A 16423-nucleotide genomic window follows, 5' to 3' on the forward strand; every position below is an offset into this window, starting at 1 on the left:
TGAGGACATGGAGAGATAGAGCAGCTAAGGACTCTAGACTCATGGAAAGAAAGGCTATGTGCTGACAGCCAGGAGGCTGACTTGCAGAATGTGCCCTTTAGTTGTTTAAATGATTATCTATTCCTGAGTGTTTTCTGTGTACATTCAAAAAAAAAAGAAAAACAGAAGCAATTACTGTTGAATGATGAAGCATGTAATCATTGCAATGAAGTGAAAACTCAAAATACAAAAATCAAATTCTAATAAAATTGAAGAAAGAAATAGATACCTCTACAACAATAGTAGGAGAGTCCTGGTATTTTGAAGTTCCTTCATTGGAAGCATAGCTATTTATTATAGTTATGTTCTCTCATTCAATTGACTCTCTAATCAAAGGAGCTCTGGTAGCATAGTGGTTATGAATCAGGCTGCTACTCTCAAGGTCAGCAGTTTGACACTATCAGCTGTTCCTTGGGAGAAAAATGAGGTTTTCTGCTCCGGTAAAAATGTACAGTCTTGGAAACCCTATGCAGGGTTGTTATGGGTCAGAATCCACTCAACAGCACTTAACAACAACAACAATCATGATTAATATCCTTTTTTGTCTCTAATGTTGGTTTTCACCTTCAAGTCTATTTTATCATAAATTAATATTAGCTTGATAATTTTTTCCATCCTCTGATTTTTAGTCTTTGTGCAAAAGGTGTGTCTTTTACAGACAGCACATTGAACAATCATGTTTATTATGTATTTTACTATTCTCTGTCTCTTGACTGGTGCATTTAATCCATTGACATTTAAACATGATATCAGTAGGTATGAATTTCTTGCTGACATTTTGCTGTGTGGTTTTGTTTGTATGTGTGTGTGTGTATTACTACCAATTTCTTTGTTCCACATAATTTTTGGTGCTGAGTTCATTTTGTTAATGCATTTTATTGTCATTTTCTTCATTGCCTCTATTCTAAAGTTTACTTAATCTTTATGGTTTTTCTCATTTATGTTTTAATGTCAATGTATCATTTTCTTTAAGATTCTCCTATAAATTATTAATTCCTTACCAGTTAAAAAGTTTGTTTTACTTTTAATTTACTTGACTTCCTCACCATTTTTTAATTCTGTAACTACACTCCTCTCTCTTTTTACTCTGTAGTTGGCTTCATTGATATCTCTGGTTCCCTATTTCCAGTCTTTTAAGTTTGCTTTATATCAGATATGCCCATATCTGGATTAAGTTCTGGATAGTGTTGTTGTGTTTGTTAATTTCAGGATGATTCTCAGTCCAAATAACTTCCTTGAGTATTTTTTGTAAAGTTCTGGTCATTGAAAATTCCCTTAATTTCTGTTTATCTGGAAATGTCCTTATTCCACTGTCATATTTGAGAGACAAGTTTGCTGGGTATGTGATTCTTGGTTGTCAGTTTTTGGTTTTTTTCTTTCAGAGTTTTGTATATGTCTTCCCAGTGCCTTCTTGCCTGTGTGGCTTCTGCTAAGAAATCAAAGCTTAATCTTAAAGGTTCTTTTTGAAGTTAACTTTTCATTTTTCCCAAGATGCTCTCAGGATTCTTCCCTTGTCTGATTTTGGAGAGTTTGATTATGATATGACTTTATGATTTTCTTTTGGAATCTACCTTGTTTGGGTTCTCTCAACTTCTTGAATGCTTATCTTCTGTTTCATGGTGTCTGGAAATTTTTCTTCCAAGTCTTCAACGATTTATTCTATGCTTTTCCTTGTCACCTTCTGTTCTGGAATTCCAAATCCTCTTTCATAGTCTTACGTAAATCTTAGGCTTTCTCTAGATTGCTTCCTTCTTTTTCTGGTTATTCTTTTTGCAAGCCAGTATTAAAATATTTATATTTAAGTTCACTAATTTGGGCTTCCTTCCATTGATTCAGTCTACTACATTACCTTTTCAATTTGCTATCTATTTCTGAAATCTCAGTATTAATCTTGAGTTTCTATTTGCCGTTTTTGTGTTGTTTCCAATCTTTCATCTGTTTATTCTGTTTGTTCCTTTAGTGTCTTCCTGAATTCTACCAAAGGTTTTCTGTGTTGTTCTTGCTAGTGTTTTCCTGAATTCTATCCAAGTTTTTTTTTTTTGTATTCTTGCTTTCTTCAATCTTTCTCTTATTCCATTGGAGGTACCTAAACATCAATCTTTTGAATTCTTTTTCAGATAGTGTCAATGCCTTTTCTTCCTCAGAAGCACTTTTTGGTTCTGCATCTTGTTTACTTATCTGAGCCAGTCTATCTTGTGTCTTTATTTGAATTGAAATTGTCTGTTGTCTCTAAGATATTGTGGTATTATTGTATTTGTATTTAATTAATGATTGTATATCAGTGTGTCCTTAGGCACTCACCAACTGTCTCTGGATGGGTGTGATTAGAGAATAGAAGTGTGTGTACAATTATTCCATCCCCATTCATACAGCTCAATATAGGGTAGATTTGGCTGGTGTTAGCTGCTGTCTATCATTGAGGCAATATAGGAACTGGTACTGGCTCTTGCCTGGTGGGTGTTGTCACAGAGGGTATGGTTGTATGGGCACCATTGCTGTCCTCCATCAGATGGGGCAGTAGAGGAAATACACACACACACACACACACACACACACATATACAACCATGAGGAGAGGAAAAGCAAACAACAGTGATTAAAGAAAATAACAAATGAAAAAAGAGGAAAAAAAAAACAAAAACAAGAAAAACAGGCAACAGCAAGAAAGAAAAATAGCCAGCAAGAGAAAAGAAGGAAAGGAAAATAAAACTACAAGAGAGAAAAGAAAAAGAAAAACACTAAATACAGCTATGGAGTGGGAAGAAAGAAAGAAAACAGAGAGTAGTAAAGAAAAATCAAGAGCAAAAATGAAAGAAAAAAAGAAACAAAATGAAAATGGAGATTGAAAGGAGTAAATACAAAAGGAGAGAAAAAGGAGAAGGAAAAAGAATTAACAAACAAACAAACAAAAACAATGAAAGGAAAATCCCAGTGCAGGTGCCAGACCCAGAGAAGAGAAATCTCTGGGGAACACCTGAAGCCAGAAAGCTCATGAGGTGAGTTGTGGCAAGATGAGACAGTGGTACTCCCAGCCCTAGGTGGAGTTCCTATAGACCTAGCTGTTGTCTGTGCTCAGGACACCATATCTAGAAGTAGTCCATACAGGCTCCAAAGCAGATGGGATCAGGGTCTTTTAAATCCAGAGGACAGCCAGGGTGGGGTTACTCATCACAAGAATTCTAGCAAGTCCAGAACTGGCTGGGATGGCTCTACAGGTCTGGAGTAGGGCTCACCTGAACCCAGATGCCAAGAGTGGTGCAATGAGTAACCAGTTCAAAATGATGTGGCTCACAACTGAGAGAGCTGCTCTCATCTCACAGAGAGCAAGAGCTGTGCTCATGTGGATGAAAGTGGGGCTGACCATGCCTCTGGTCACCATGGGAGTGTTGGAAACAAAATATTATCATACTTTCTCACAGAGTTACCTGTGTGCACCTCCAAGCTGCTGTCTGCTTCTAAAGCTGCTCACAAAAGTTCAAGATGGCTACACCACATCTAGCTGGCCAGCACAGTTCACCTGTTTGCTGTGCCTGTTCAGCTTCTTCTCCTAGTAAACATCCAGTCTGTGTCTCTATCCCTTCCTCTAATGCTCCAGGTTCTAGGACAATCATCTGCATCTGTTTCATTTGCTCTTCCATATCTTTGTTTTAGAAGGTCTGTATATCGTGTCTGACTACATAGTGGTTACAAATCAGGCTGGTAATCTCACAGTCAGCAGTTTGAAACCAACAGCTATTCCATGGGAGAAAGATGAGGCTTTCTGCTCCAGTAAAGATTTACAGCCTCAGAAACCCTATGCAGGGTCACTATGAGTCAGACCGACTCCAAGGCACACAGCACCACCAACAACAACAACATATCATGTCTGCCTAATCCACCATCTTGCCAGAAGACTTCCACCTAAAACATTCTTACCTGTAAGACCCTAATGGGCTGGATGCTGAAGCATGCTCCAACACCAATTGCTGCAGCCCTAAAGCACCCCTAGCCTTGGAGTCCACATTTGTTCCAACTTTTCTGGACCACATGCTAATCCACTAACTACCTCAAGGTTGACTGGCTGGGGAACTGGAAATAATTCTAAATATGTTGACACTCTGGCCCCACCCTTGACTTTCCTCAAGTCATTATATTTACCACCCTACTTTCTCCTCTGAGCCTTTGTGCATGCTGTTCCCTCTACTTGCACATTTTCCCCTTCTTCTCAACACTTTACCTGGCCAACATCCATTAATCCTATGTTGCTGTTGTTGTTAAGTGTTGTCAAGTAGGTTCCAACCCATAGTGACCCTGTATAGGATTTCCAAGGAGCAACTGGTGAGCTTAAACCACCAACCTAAAAAGTTCAAATGACTTTTTAGTTCAGCACATTAGCCCACAGCGCCACACCAGGACTCCTGGTTGTTGATGTTAGGTGCCGTCAAGTCAGTTCCAACTTATAGCAACCTTGTATAGGGCTTCCAAGGAGTGAATGGTAAGTTTGAACTGCCGGTCTTGCGATTAACAGTCCAGTGCTTATCCTACAACACAGCACCAAGAACTTCACTAATTGTGTAGGCCTCAGCTTTTCTAAAACCCCAGTTAATTCATTCAACAACTGTTTGTTGAGGCCCTACGCCATTCTCTTCTTGATTGTGGAGTTATGACCGGAAATATAGAACAAAGTACTTCCCCTCATGGAGCTTAGGCATACAGAAAAATAGTTTAAAACTGAACATAGTTTCTTGTTATACTTACTCATCATGTTCTTTAGTTTTCCTTTGCAGTTATCACTGTTCTTTGTTGTTGTTGTTGTTGTTGTTGTTGTTGTTGTTGTTGTTGTTAGGTGCCATCAAGTGAGTTCCGACTCATAGGGACCTTATGAACAACATAACAAAACACTGCCTGGCCCTGTACCACCTCACAATCATTGTTAAACTTGAGCCCATTGCTGTTGCCACTGTGCCAATCTATCTCATTGAGGATCTTCCTCTTTTTGCTGACCCTCCACTTTACCAAACATGATGTACTTACCCAGAGACTAGTCCCTCCTGGTAATATGTCTGAAGTATGAGAGACCAAGCCTTGTCATCCTGGCTTCTAAGGAGCATTCTGGCTGTACTTCTTTCAACACAGATTTGTTTGTTCTTCTAGCATTCCATGGTACTTTCAATATTCTCCTCCAACACCATAACTCAAATGTATCAATTCTTCTATGTTCTTAATTATTCATTGTCCAACTTTCACATGCATTGAGGTTATTGAAAATACCATGGCTTGAGTCAGGTACACTTTTGTCCTCAAACTGATATCTTTGCTCTTGAACACTTTAAAGAGGTCTCGTACAGCAGATTTGCCTAATGCAATGTGTTGTTCGATCTTTTGACTGCCGCTTCCATGAGTGTTGAGAGTGGATCCAAGCAAAATGAAATCTTTGATAACTTCAGTCTTTTCTCCATTTATCATGAAGTTATTTATTGGTCTGGTGGTGAATATTTCTGTTTTCTTTACATTGAGATGCAACCCATAATGAAGGTTATTGTCTTTGATCATTATCAGTAACTATTTTAAGTCCTCTTCACTTTCAGCAAGCAAGTTTGTATCATCTGTGTATCACAGTTTGTTAATGAGTCTTCCTCCAATCCTGATGCCACACTCTTCTTCATATGCTCTAGTTTCTCAGATTATCTGCTCAGCATACAGATTGAATAAGTATGGTGAAAGAATATAACCATGGTGCACACCTTTCCTCATTTTAAACTATTCAGTGTTCCCTGGTTCTATTAGAACAATTTCCCCTTGGTCTGCGTGTAGTCTCTTCATGAGCACAATTAAGTGTTCTGGAATACTCATTTTCCTCAGTGTTTTCCATAACTTGTCATGATTCACTCAGTCAAAAGCCTTTGCATAGTCAATAAAGCACAAGTAATTTTAAAACAGCCACTTTTTAATTATCTTTAGCAAAATTATACTTGCATGTGATATTAAGGATATTGTCTGATGATTTCTGCATTCCGTTGGGTCACCTCTCTTTGGAATGGATACAAATATGGATCTCTTCCAATCAGTTGGCCAGGTAGTTGTCTTCCAAATTTCTTGGCATAGATGAGTGAGTGCCTCCAGTGCTGCCTAAGTTTGTTGAAAGATTTCAGTTTGTATTACATCAATTCCTAGTGACTTGTTCTTTGCCAATGCCTGCTGTTCAGCCAGAATGCTCCTTGGAAGCCAGGATGGCCATAGTTTGTTTAACATACTTCAGACATATTGTCATAAGGGACCAGTCCCTGGAGAAGGACATCATTCTTAGTAAAGGAGAGGATCAGTAAAAAAAAAAAAAAAGAGGAAGACCCCCCAATAAGATCAAGTAGCAGCAGCATTGGGCTCAAGTGTAGCAAAGATTGTGAAACTGGCGTAGGATTTTGTTCTTTTGTTCATAAGATTGCTATGTGTCAGTGCTGACTCCATGGCACCTAACAACAACAAACTTTACTCAATTTATGTCATGATGGTCATCTCTACTTTAAGGAAGCAGCTCTTCCCCAGTGGTGTTCTGAGTACCTTCCAACCTGAAAGGTTTATCTTCTGGCACTATATCTGACAATGTTCCCCTGCTAATCCTAAAGTTTTCAATGGCTAAACATTCTGAAGTCATCTGCCTCTCCTTCTTCCTAGTCTGTCTTAGTTTAGAAGCTCCACTGAAACCTATCCACAATGGGTGTTCCTGCTGGTATTTAAAATATTGGTGGCAAAGCTTCCAGCAATGCAGTGATATGTAAACCACCACAGTATGGAAACAGACAGACTAGTAGTGATCCTGGTTAGCTAGTTTTAATTTTTATTTCATGAATTAAGTAGTCACTTTTGAAATACCTTTGCTTTCAGCCACTTACTTACACCTGATCTTTAGTACTATGTCAGTGAGTAAAATATGGTTGTTACTGTTATTTCCATTTACCAGTTCAAGCTGTTTCCCTCTTTGGATGGACTGCAAGGTTGGTTTGAACCACAAGGTCAGTCGTTCAAGCACACCAGTCACTCCTCGGAAACTCTAAACAGGGTTGCTATGAGTTGGAACCAACTTGACAGCACTTAACAACAAAGCAAATGGATTCTAACCTAAGCCATGAACTGTCGTACTATTCCTGGCTTTAATTGTTGTTGTTATTAGGTGCTATTGAGTCTATACAACACAACAGAAATTCTTAATAAGTTTGAGCCCATTCTGGCAGTGACTGTGACATTCTGTCTCATTGAGGGTCTTCCTCTTTTTCTCTGGCCTGCTACTTTATCAAGTATGATGTCCTTTTCCAAAGACTGGTCCTTCCTGATAACATGTCCACAGTAGCTAATGCAAATCTTGTCATCCTCGCTTCTAAGGAGCATTCTAGCTGTACTTCTTCCATCATAGATGTGTTAGTTCTTCTGGTAGTCTATGGCATAGTCAGTATTCTTTGCCAACACCATAACTCAAAGGTATAAATTCTTCTCGGGTCTTCCATATTCATTGTCAAACTTGCATATGCATCTTCCTCAAAAGGTCCAAAGATTGGACCTGCTTTGTAATGTAGTGGGAAAACTTGAATGATGTTTCACAGTAAAATAGAAAGGTTTACTAAGGGTTTAAAGAACGATTCCAATCAAACTATGGAGATCAAGGCACAATAATTACACAGATGTTTATATAGGACTTGCAGTATTTAGAAGTTAGAGGTGAGCTTTCTCACAGAGGGGCTGTCAGTGATGTGACTGAAGGATATATGTGCTGACTGCTGTATCTGCAGATCAGTGACAGGACAGTGTCAGGGGAGGGCTTTTTCCAGAATCAGAAAGCAAACAGTTTTGCTAGGTGTCATAGATTGAATTGTGTGTCCCCAAAATATGTGTCGGCTTGAATTGACCATGATTCTCGGTGGTTTGACAGTTATGTGATGATCCCCCTTGATGGGATCTGAGGTGATAAACCAATAAGAGGCTTAAGGATGAAATACACCACCCTTAATCCTACAATAACCCTGATCCGATGTATGTGAGATTCCCAAGGGTGTGGCATGCAAAATCTGTTACTTTACAAGAGGTATAAGAAAAGAGACATGAGCAGAGAAAGCCGGACCTAGTAACACCAAATAAAGGGGCGCTGGAAGTGGAGTGAGCCCTTTGGACCTGGGGTCCCTGTTCTGAGAACCTCCTAAACCCAGGGAAAGACTGATGCTAAGACACAATGAAGATCTCCAAGGAATGCTGGACCCGCAGATACTGAAAGGTGACAGGGACCATTTTCCAGAGCCAGTGCTCTGAATTCGGACTTCTACCTCTCAAGCTGTGAGAAAACAAATTTCTGTTTGTTAAAGCCAGCCACTTATGGTATTTCTGTCATAGAAGCACTAGATAACTAAGACACCAGGTATTAACCTTTCTTAAGATACAGGTTTACTGAGAATGTGTTGTTGTTGTTAAGTGCCATCGAGTCAGTTCCAACCCATAGTGACCTGTATAGAGTTTCCAAGGAGTGGCTGGTGAGCTTCAACCACCAACCTGGTGCTTCAAACTGACTTTTCAGTCCAGTGCATTAGCCCATAGCGACACACCAGGACTCTGAGAATGTATAGTGTAGGCATTTCATAAGAATATTACATATACATCAAGCTGCATTGTTTTAACACAGCAAGTAAGATAAGCTGATAACAACTTGCTTACAGTGATGTATTTTCTTAGAGTATCCTGCAGACGGAGGTTTCATTTTGACCCCCACTGGAAGCTGTATGCAACAACCTGCCTCTACATGAGCACAGTGGAAAGATTTCCTTAATTAGCAGAAGCAGGAATGGAGTCCAGTCTCGAATCTTAGCAGCCATTTTACTTATGCCACCTACTTTATTTTAAATGTTCTTGATCAATAATATATCAAATATCCAAGCAAGGAATCTAACAGCTATTACTGAGTTGTGGCACACTTAGTACTCACATGTCCTCTGAATATGTAATCATGACTTAAGAGCATCCCCTGGTTATTACACAAATTTCAATAGTTCACAAAGTCTGCATGTGTGCTCACCAAATCAACACAGATTTTGCAGAAGACCTAGTCTAAGGAAATAAGGGGACCTTATTTAGTCCTCATTGCCCATAACCATGGTGATATGGCCCTGGGACAATGTTCCTCTGTGTTAATCTACAGTTTGGTTTTGTTGGTAGATTTTGGCCTGTGCTCAAAGGTTCCTCAAAACATCAGAATATAATGCCATCAGTGCTGAAAGGGACTTTAGTGAGCACCTAGTCTGGCACTCCATCCCACTCTTGCGGGGGATGGGAAAGGTCAAGCTCATTATTTCCAAAACCAAATTTGGACACTTTGGGTTTTAAAGCTGTAAATAACTTCTCTCCATTTCTAGATATTATCACATTTTTCTCTCTGTTTCTTGTTACTTTCCTGCATACATTATTCTATAGCTTAAGAAAGATCCCATGCAGTCTTGAAAATGTTGCACATATTCTAATGAGCCTCTCACCTTTGACTGTCATCTTTCTGGAATCTCAGTCATACTTTAGGTCTCATCTAAAACAACTGCCATCTAAGATGGCAGACGAGGCAGACACACCACCCAGACTCTACAATGAAGATGCGAGAAACCACGTGAAGTAGATACGGGTGATAATCCTGGAACCCTGAGCAATAGATAAAAGGATAGAGAAGTGGAATGAATACCGACTAGGAAAAGCTGAACAAAAGCAGTGAGAGAGGAGACAGAATGGGTAACTGTCAGCTGGCCTGACACAGTGCAACCTTTTAAGTCTTTGCAAGCTCTGTTGGATCAGGACAGCAACCTGATAATCCATTTCACTCTCCTAGGATAGCACAAGTCCAAACACCAGAAAGGTGCAATCCTCCCCTTGTTCCCCACACCCTCTTCATGACCAATCCCCACCCTCACCCACCCATTGGCCAGTGACACCCCAGTCCTGTGCAGTCTCTATTCCTCCTGCCTTCATGGATCAGGCTCCAGTTGCATGTCACGACATCCCCATATCCGGAGGCCCATGAACTCTGCTTTATCAGAGCAGCAGAACAGGTGGCCTGCCCCTGACCAACCTGGGTAGACATGAACTCCTTCCAGAACCTGCTGCCCTGCCTCAACTGCCCTCTGGGCCTGAAAGAACTTCTAGATCAGGTCCCCCTACCCCAGACGTTTTCTAAACTGACAGGAATGTCATCTAGGACTGGACATCCTGCCTTCTCTTTCCTTCTCATCTCTAACCAGCCCCCAGTGATCTCCTTAACTGACTCATACTGGGTGTCAATACCCCATATCGTTTTCTCCTCTCTGGGCCCTGTGCCGCCCCTGTTTTCTACTTTCTTTGTTTTTCTGTCATTCTGTTTCTCCTTTCTTTTTTCCCTTCCCTTCTTTTTCTTTCTTTTATTTCCTCTTCATGGTTTAGTTTCTGTTCTCTTCCCCCAGCAATTTCATTTATTTTCTTTTTTATTTCTTTTTTCTCTCATTATTTTTATTTTCCTTTCCTTTTTTTCTTTTTAGTTATTAAATTATTTTTTCTTGATGCTTTCTTGTTTTTCCCCATTTATCTTTTCTTTATTATTTACTTTTGCTGTTGTTTTTCCCCCTTGTCCCACCTGATGGGAGATAATCCTGGGACCACACAGTCCAAGCACACAATTACCTCCTGCAGTCCCACAACCCTCTCCTGTATAACCTGATCAATGAGAGACATAAGCCAACTTCTGCCAATGCTGCTCTTAACTGTACTACATGAAAAATGAATGGAGAACTGTGCACACATTTCCATTCTCTATCACACCTAACAAGAGACAGATTGTGAGTGCCTAACATATATTACCAATTAATTACAAATGCAATCATACTAAATGTCTCAGAAACAATAGAAAATTTCAGTTCACATGAAGAAACAAGACAGAATAACCCTAACAAGTGACCAAACAAGACAAAAACCTTCTGAGAAAGAAATGGCATTGAAACTATCCAATAATGAATTTAAAAGAATGATATTTAAGTGCTTTTCACAGCTTAAGGGAGTCCTTGTGTGAAACTGTAAGATAAGCACTTTGTTAACTACAGGTTGGCAGTTCAAAACCATCAACCACTGCTTGGAAGTCCTATACAGGGTAGCTGTGAGTCTGGACCAACTTGACAACACTTAGCAACAACAACAGCTCAAAAGAAAGATTGAGAAAGCAGCTGATGAAAACATAGAAAGCACAGACAAAACTTTAGAAGAATACAAGAAGACACTACAAAAACAAACTGACAAAATAAATGAAAAATTAGAAATCATACAAAAATAACAAATAGAAATCCAGAGGATTAACACTAAGATTTCAAAATGCATCAAAAGGTCAGAGGAGTAGAATTCAATCAATGGAGACCAAATTAGTTAGATTAAGAACAAATCTTTCAGTATTAATCTCCTAAAGAAACAAACAGGAAAAAAAATGAAGAAAGTCTAAAAATTATGTGGGACACCATCAAGAGGAATAATTTGGGTATGACTGGAATTCCAGAATAGGAAGAGGACAAAAATAAACACAAAGAAAATTGTCAAAGAGTTGCTGAAAGAAAATTTCCCTAATAGTATGAACGACAAGAAGATACGCATTCAAGAAACAGAACAAACATCAAACAGGACAGATCTAAAAATAAAATCATCAAAACATCACAAGTAAACGTTTCTAAACCAAACACAAGGAAAGAATCCTGAAAGCAGCTCAGGAAAATGAAAAGTTACCTACAAAGGAGAAACAATAAGAATAGGCTCTGACTGCTCAGCAGAAACCATGCAGGCAAGAAGGCAAGGGGATGGCATATATAAAACTCTGAAAGAAAAAAATTGCCAACCAAGAAGATTTAACCAGCAAAATTTTCCCTCAAATATAACGGTGAAGTTAGGACATTTCCAGATAAACATAAATTAAAGAGATTTGTAAAAACCAGCTCAGCCTTACAAGAAATACTAAACAATAAAGGGAGTTCTTCAAACAGAGAACCAACAAGAGCAGAAAACAACCTGAGATTAACATACACTGCAATACCACACAGAAGTCAACCCAGGAATAGAAACATCCAAAGTAAAACAAACCTACAAGACTGAAAATATGAAAACAGGCGTATCGATTTGTAAATGAAAACAATTACAAAGTATAAAGAGGGGATAGTGTAGTTACAGAACTTCCAAATGGAGAGGAAGTCAATTAGATTTAAAGAAAGAACAGACAGTTTTAAACTCAGGAAGACATTAACAAACTAGTTTTGGCACTGTAGGATAAGCACTGGAGCGAAAGCGTGGTTTGAATCACAAGGTCGGTCATTCAAACTTACCAGTTGCTCATCAGAAACCCTATACAGGGTCACTATGAGTCGAAACCGACTCAACAGCACTTAACCACAAACTCAAAGAAAATTAATAAACCTCATCAAAATAAAATGTAGGGAAATAATAAAGTTTTAGTACACACTAGAACAACAATGAAGAAGAAAAAAGCCAGAAACAAAACAACACAGAAAATTATGGACGCAGAGCAAAATGACAGAAATCAATTCATACCTCCAGATAATTACACTGAATATAAACAAATTAAATGCACTAGCCAAGAGAAATACCATAAATGCCATCAAGTTGGTCCCAAGTCATAGTGACGTTGTATAGAATTTCCAAGGAGCAGCTGGTAGGCTTAAGACACCAACCTGCAGTTAACAGTCCAGTGCTTATCTTTCAGTGCCACACCAGGACATATTATCCAACAATTCCTCTATTTGATGTAAATTCTAGAGAAATAAGATTCTCAACACAAATTGATTTATGGTCCTCACAACATTGTTCACAAGAGCAAAAAGATGGAAACAACTTAAATACCCATTAATGGAAGAATGGATAAACATACTGGTACATAAATCATGGAATGCAATGCAACATTTAAGAATAGCAATGAATCTACAAAACATGGATGAACTTGGAAGACATTATGTTGAGTGAAATTGTTGTTGTTGTTAAGTGCCGTCAAGTTGGTTCTGACTCATAGTGACCCTGTATAGGGTTTTCAAGGAGCGGCTGATGGGTTTGAACCACTGACCTTTTGGTTTGCAGTCCAGTGCTTATCTTACAGCACCACACCAGGACTCACAACAGGACAGATGTGATATGAGACCACTATTATAAGAAGTCAAGAAAAGGTCTTGAAAGGGATCACATAGGGTCTTGGATTATAGGAAAAGTCTGTTGGTGTAGCGCTGGACTGCAAAGTTGATTTGAACTACAAGGTCGGCGGTTCAAGCTCACCAGTCACTCTTCGGAAACCCTATACAGGGGTGCTGTGGGTCACAACTGACTCGATGACACTTAACAACAACAACAACAATGGTCTGTTCGAGATTGGTGGAGTCCCAGACACTATGGCCCGTAGTCACCCTTCAGGTCTATAAGTGATCTTACCACATGGCTCAATTTTCAACCAAACAATAGAAAGAGTAATAACACTGAAAAAGCATCCACACCTTATAATTATCAACCATTTGAGATTGAAAGGATAGCATCTACCCAAGGACAAAGTTCAGAAGGGTTAAGAAAGGAGGAAGAATGGAATGAGAAAACACAGGGAGGATGTGGGGTGAGCAATGTTACATTGTGAAGATTATATTCAATGATGAAATAAAGTGTGTAGGAAATGTTGAATGGACATATCTGCTCTGCTCTGTAAACCTTCACACATGTCACAATAAAAATAAAAAAGTTAAATAAATGATAAAACTGTTACCATAGGATCTACTTCAACTCAAGGTAAGCCCATGTGTGTCAGAAGAGAACTAGTATAACTGTTCTCCATAGGGTTGTCAATGGTTGATTTTTTTAAATTAGATCACCAGGCCTTTCTTCCAAGGTGCCTCTTGATGGATGTGAACCTCCCTCCTCCTTTTGGTTAGCAGCCTGGCACCAGGAACTCTCAGCTTTATTTAATTTGCTAAACATTTAGCAAATTCAGAGGACACCTAAAGCACAGAGCCAGCCATTCCTATCTATTCTGAAACCCTTCCTCTCATCTTCCCAGCCCTGGCCTTAGTTGAACTGGAATGTTGCTTGTTGGGTCACGGTAAAGTTGAAACTTAGGATTCTTGGTTTGAAGTGGCAATTTTTTTTTAGTTACCTATTAAAAGAATTTATAGACTTAGGTGTTTAGAAAGAACTTATTTGTTCATTTGGCAAAGTCTACTTTGACCTTTGCAAATCCCCAGTTTAATCAGCTAGTCATTGAGATAGGCTTGCTACTTCTTATAATGTATGCAACATGTAGGAATATTAATTCCGTTCATTGGCATGCTCAACAGAAAGCATCCTGAGGCAGATTTCAAATGCCAGTGCACCCTGGTGAATAAGACAATTAGAATTAAACAACCTTCTGGCCCTCACCCTCTTGAAAGAATGATTTTTTTTGTGTTCATGTTGTTGCTTAAAAGTGTTCTTTATAGACCTAGTTGAGCATGCTAATTTTCTCTCTTGTTACTTATATAGCCTTGAGAACAAAAATAGCTTCATCTATATGAAGTCACAAGATGGTGACTTTATCAGCCCAGTATGAGGTCTATTGTTGATATTTGGATAATACACTCTTTTGTGCTTTTGAACAAGATCAAAACATTTTCTATTCACCTGCTTTATTTTCCTTTGTCTTACAGAAATTTTTTGATCTGGAAAGAGAGAACGCTTGTACTACAAAAGAACAAAAGAATAGCACCTTTCCTAAATTAAATCGCAACAAGTACATGGTGACTGATGGAGCAGCTTATATTGGTAGGTGTTGGGCTTTGTGTAAGGTGCCTTAGGAATCGTCCACTTTCCTGGTACTCAAACTGTGCTCTTCAACATTCCCTGATAAGGAAGCAGTTTCTGGGAGCCACTGCCATGGGGAGACCCTGAGGTCAGGAAACAGGGGTGTGAGGGCAGAGAGCTCTTCCACCAAACATTGCCTCTCTGGCCTGATTTCTGTGGTAGGATTTCCTATGCGATGTATTTAGATAAATATCTTCCAGAAAGTTTCTGGCCCACGTGGTTCATTTATAGCTTAGGAGTTGGATGAGTCACTCAAGGTAAGTCCTGACAGTAGAATCAGCGCCGCTCTCATTGGCCTGTCCTCAAGCCAGCCTGTCCTGAGTAATGGGAGACTTACAGTGGGGTGGTTCCAGGACAGCTCTGCCATGGCCTGGGCAATAATCCCACCCTGTCATTTTATAAATAGTTAACTTTGGGTGATATACTTAGGATGTCTAAACCTCAGTTCTCGCATTTGTAAAATGGGGCTAATAATAGTTTTTATTTTTATCCTATATCCTATATTATCCTATTTAAATTCCATCATTGTATAATATAGGCAAAGTGCCTTGTACAATTAAAGTACCGGGCACAGAGATTATTGCTACTGGCTGCTGACTGTCGAGTTGGCCCTTAACTCTTTGCCACCCCATCCACAACAGAAGAAAACACTACCAATCCTGTGCCATCCCCATGACTAGTCAGGAATCTGACTGGTGATCTATGGTGTTTCGTTGTCTGAATTTCATAGTAGATCAGCGGGCCTTTCTTCCTTGTCTGTCACGATCTGGAAACTATGCTGGAATCTGCTCAATAATATAGCAACATGCAAGCCTCCCTTGACAATTGATTGCTGGCTGCACATAACATTCATGAGCTGGGAATCAAACCCAGGTTTCCCACATAGAAGGCAAGAATTCTACATTGAACCACTGATGCCTCACTGTGCAGAGATAATATCCAATTTAGCTTAGTGGATTCCGAGCTGGGCTGCTAACCTGCAAGTTCAGCAGTTCAAATCTACCAGATGCTCCACAGGTAAAAGATGAGGCTTTCTGCTCCCGTAAAGATTCACAGCCTTAGAAACGCTATATAGAGTCCTGTGAGTCTGCACTAACTCGACAGTACACAACCACCACCACCACCACCATTATTAAGGCATGAAAGCTCCAGATGCAGAAATCAAGTATACTGATAGGACGATAAACCTACTCTAATTTCTCACCATATATGTGTGTCCATGGTAACCCCTTAATCAGTATGACCACAGAATAGAAATTATTATCTATAAAAAGAAGTATAAATCTGAAAATGGCAGTATAATTTTTACACTATACAGATCAACTGGCAGTCTCAAAGTAGAAAAGAAAAACATGTATAGCATGTATGAATATGGGCTCAGTATAAATTTTTCTCCCAAATTGTGTATGTAAATATATGTTGTTAATTGCCATCAAGTCGGTTCCAACTCATGGGAGCCCTGTATAAGGTTTCCAAGGAGTGTCTGGTGGGTTTCAACTGCTGACCTTTTGATTCAAACCAACTTTGAGGTCCATTACTGCTAAACCAGGACTCCAAGT

At 39.3% G+C, this 16423-nt stretch overlaps 1 protein-coding gene across 1 annotated transcript in view; it reads left to right on the forward strand.

Moving 5' to 3' along the window:
- Positions 1 to 16423, forward strand: part of PLD5 (phospholipase D family, member 5) — a 66348-nt gene that overhangs the window by 39106 nt on the left and 10819 nt on the right. Inside the window, exon 5 of the mRNA XM_006871156.1 lies at positions 14711 to 14825. Within this exon, the coding sequence (XP_006871218.1) occupies positions 14711 to 14825 (115 nt within the window). The remainder of the gene's footprint in view (positions 1 to 14710; positions 14826 to 16423) is intronic.

Source organism: Chrysochloris asiatica, unplaced genomic scaffold (assembly GCF_000296735.1).
Source record: "Chrysochloris asiatica unplaced genomic scaffold, ChrAsi1.0 scaffold00161, whole genome shotgun sequence".
Taxonomy (NCBI): Eukaryota; Metazoa; Chordata; class Mammalia; order Afrosoricida; family Chrysochloridae; genus Chrysochloris; species Chrysochloris asiatica.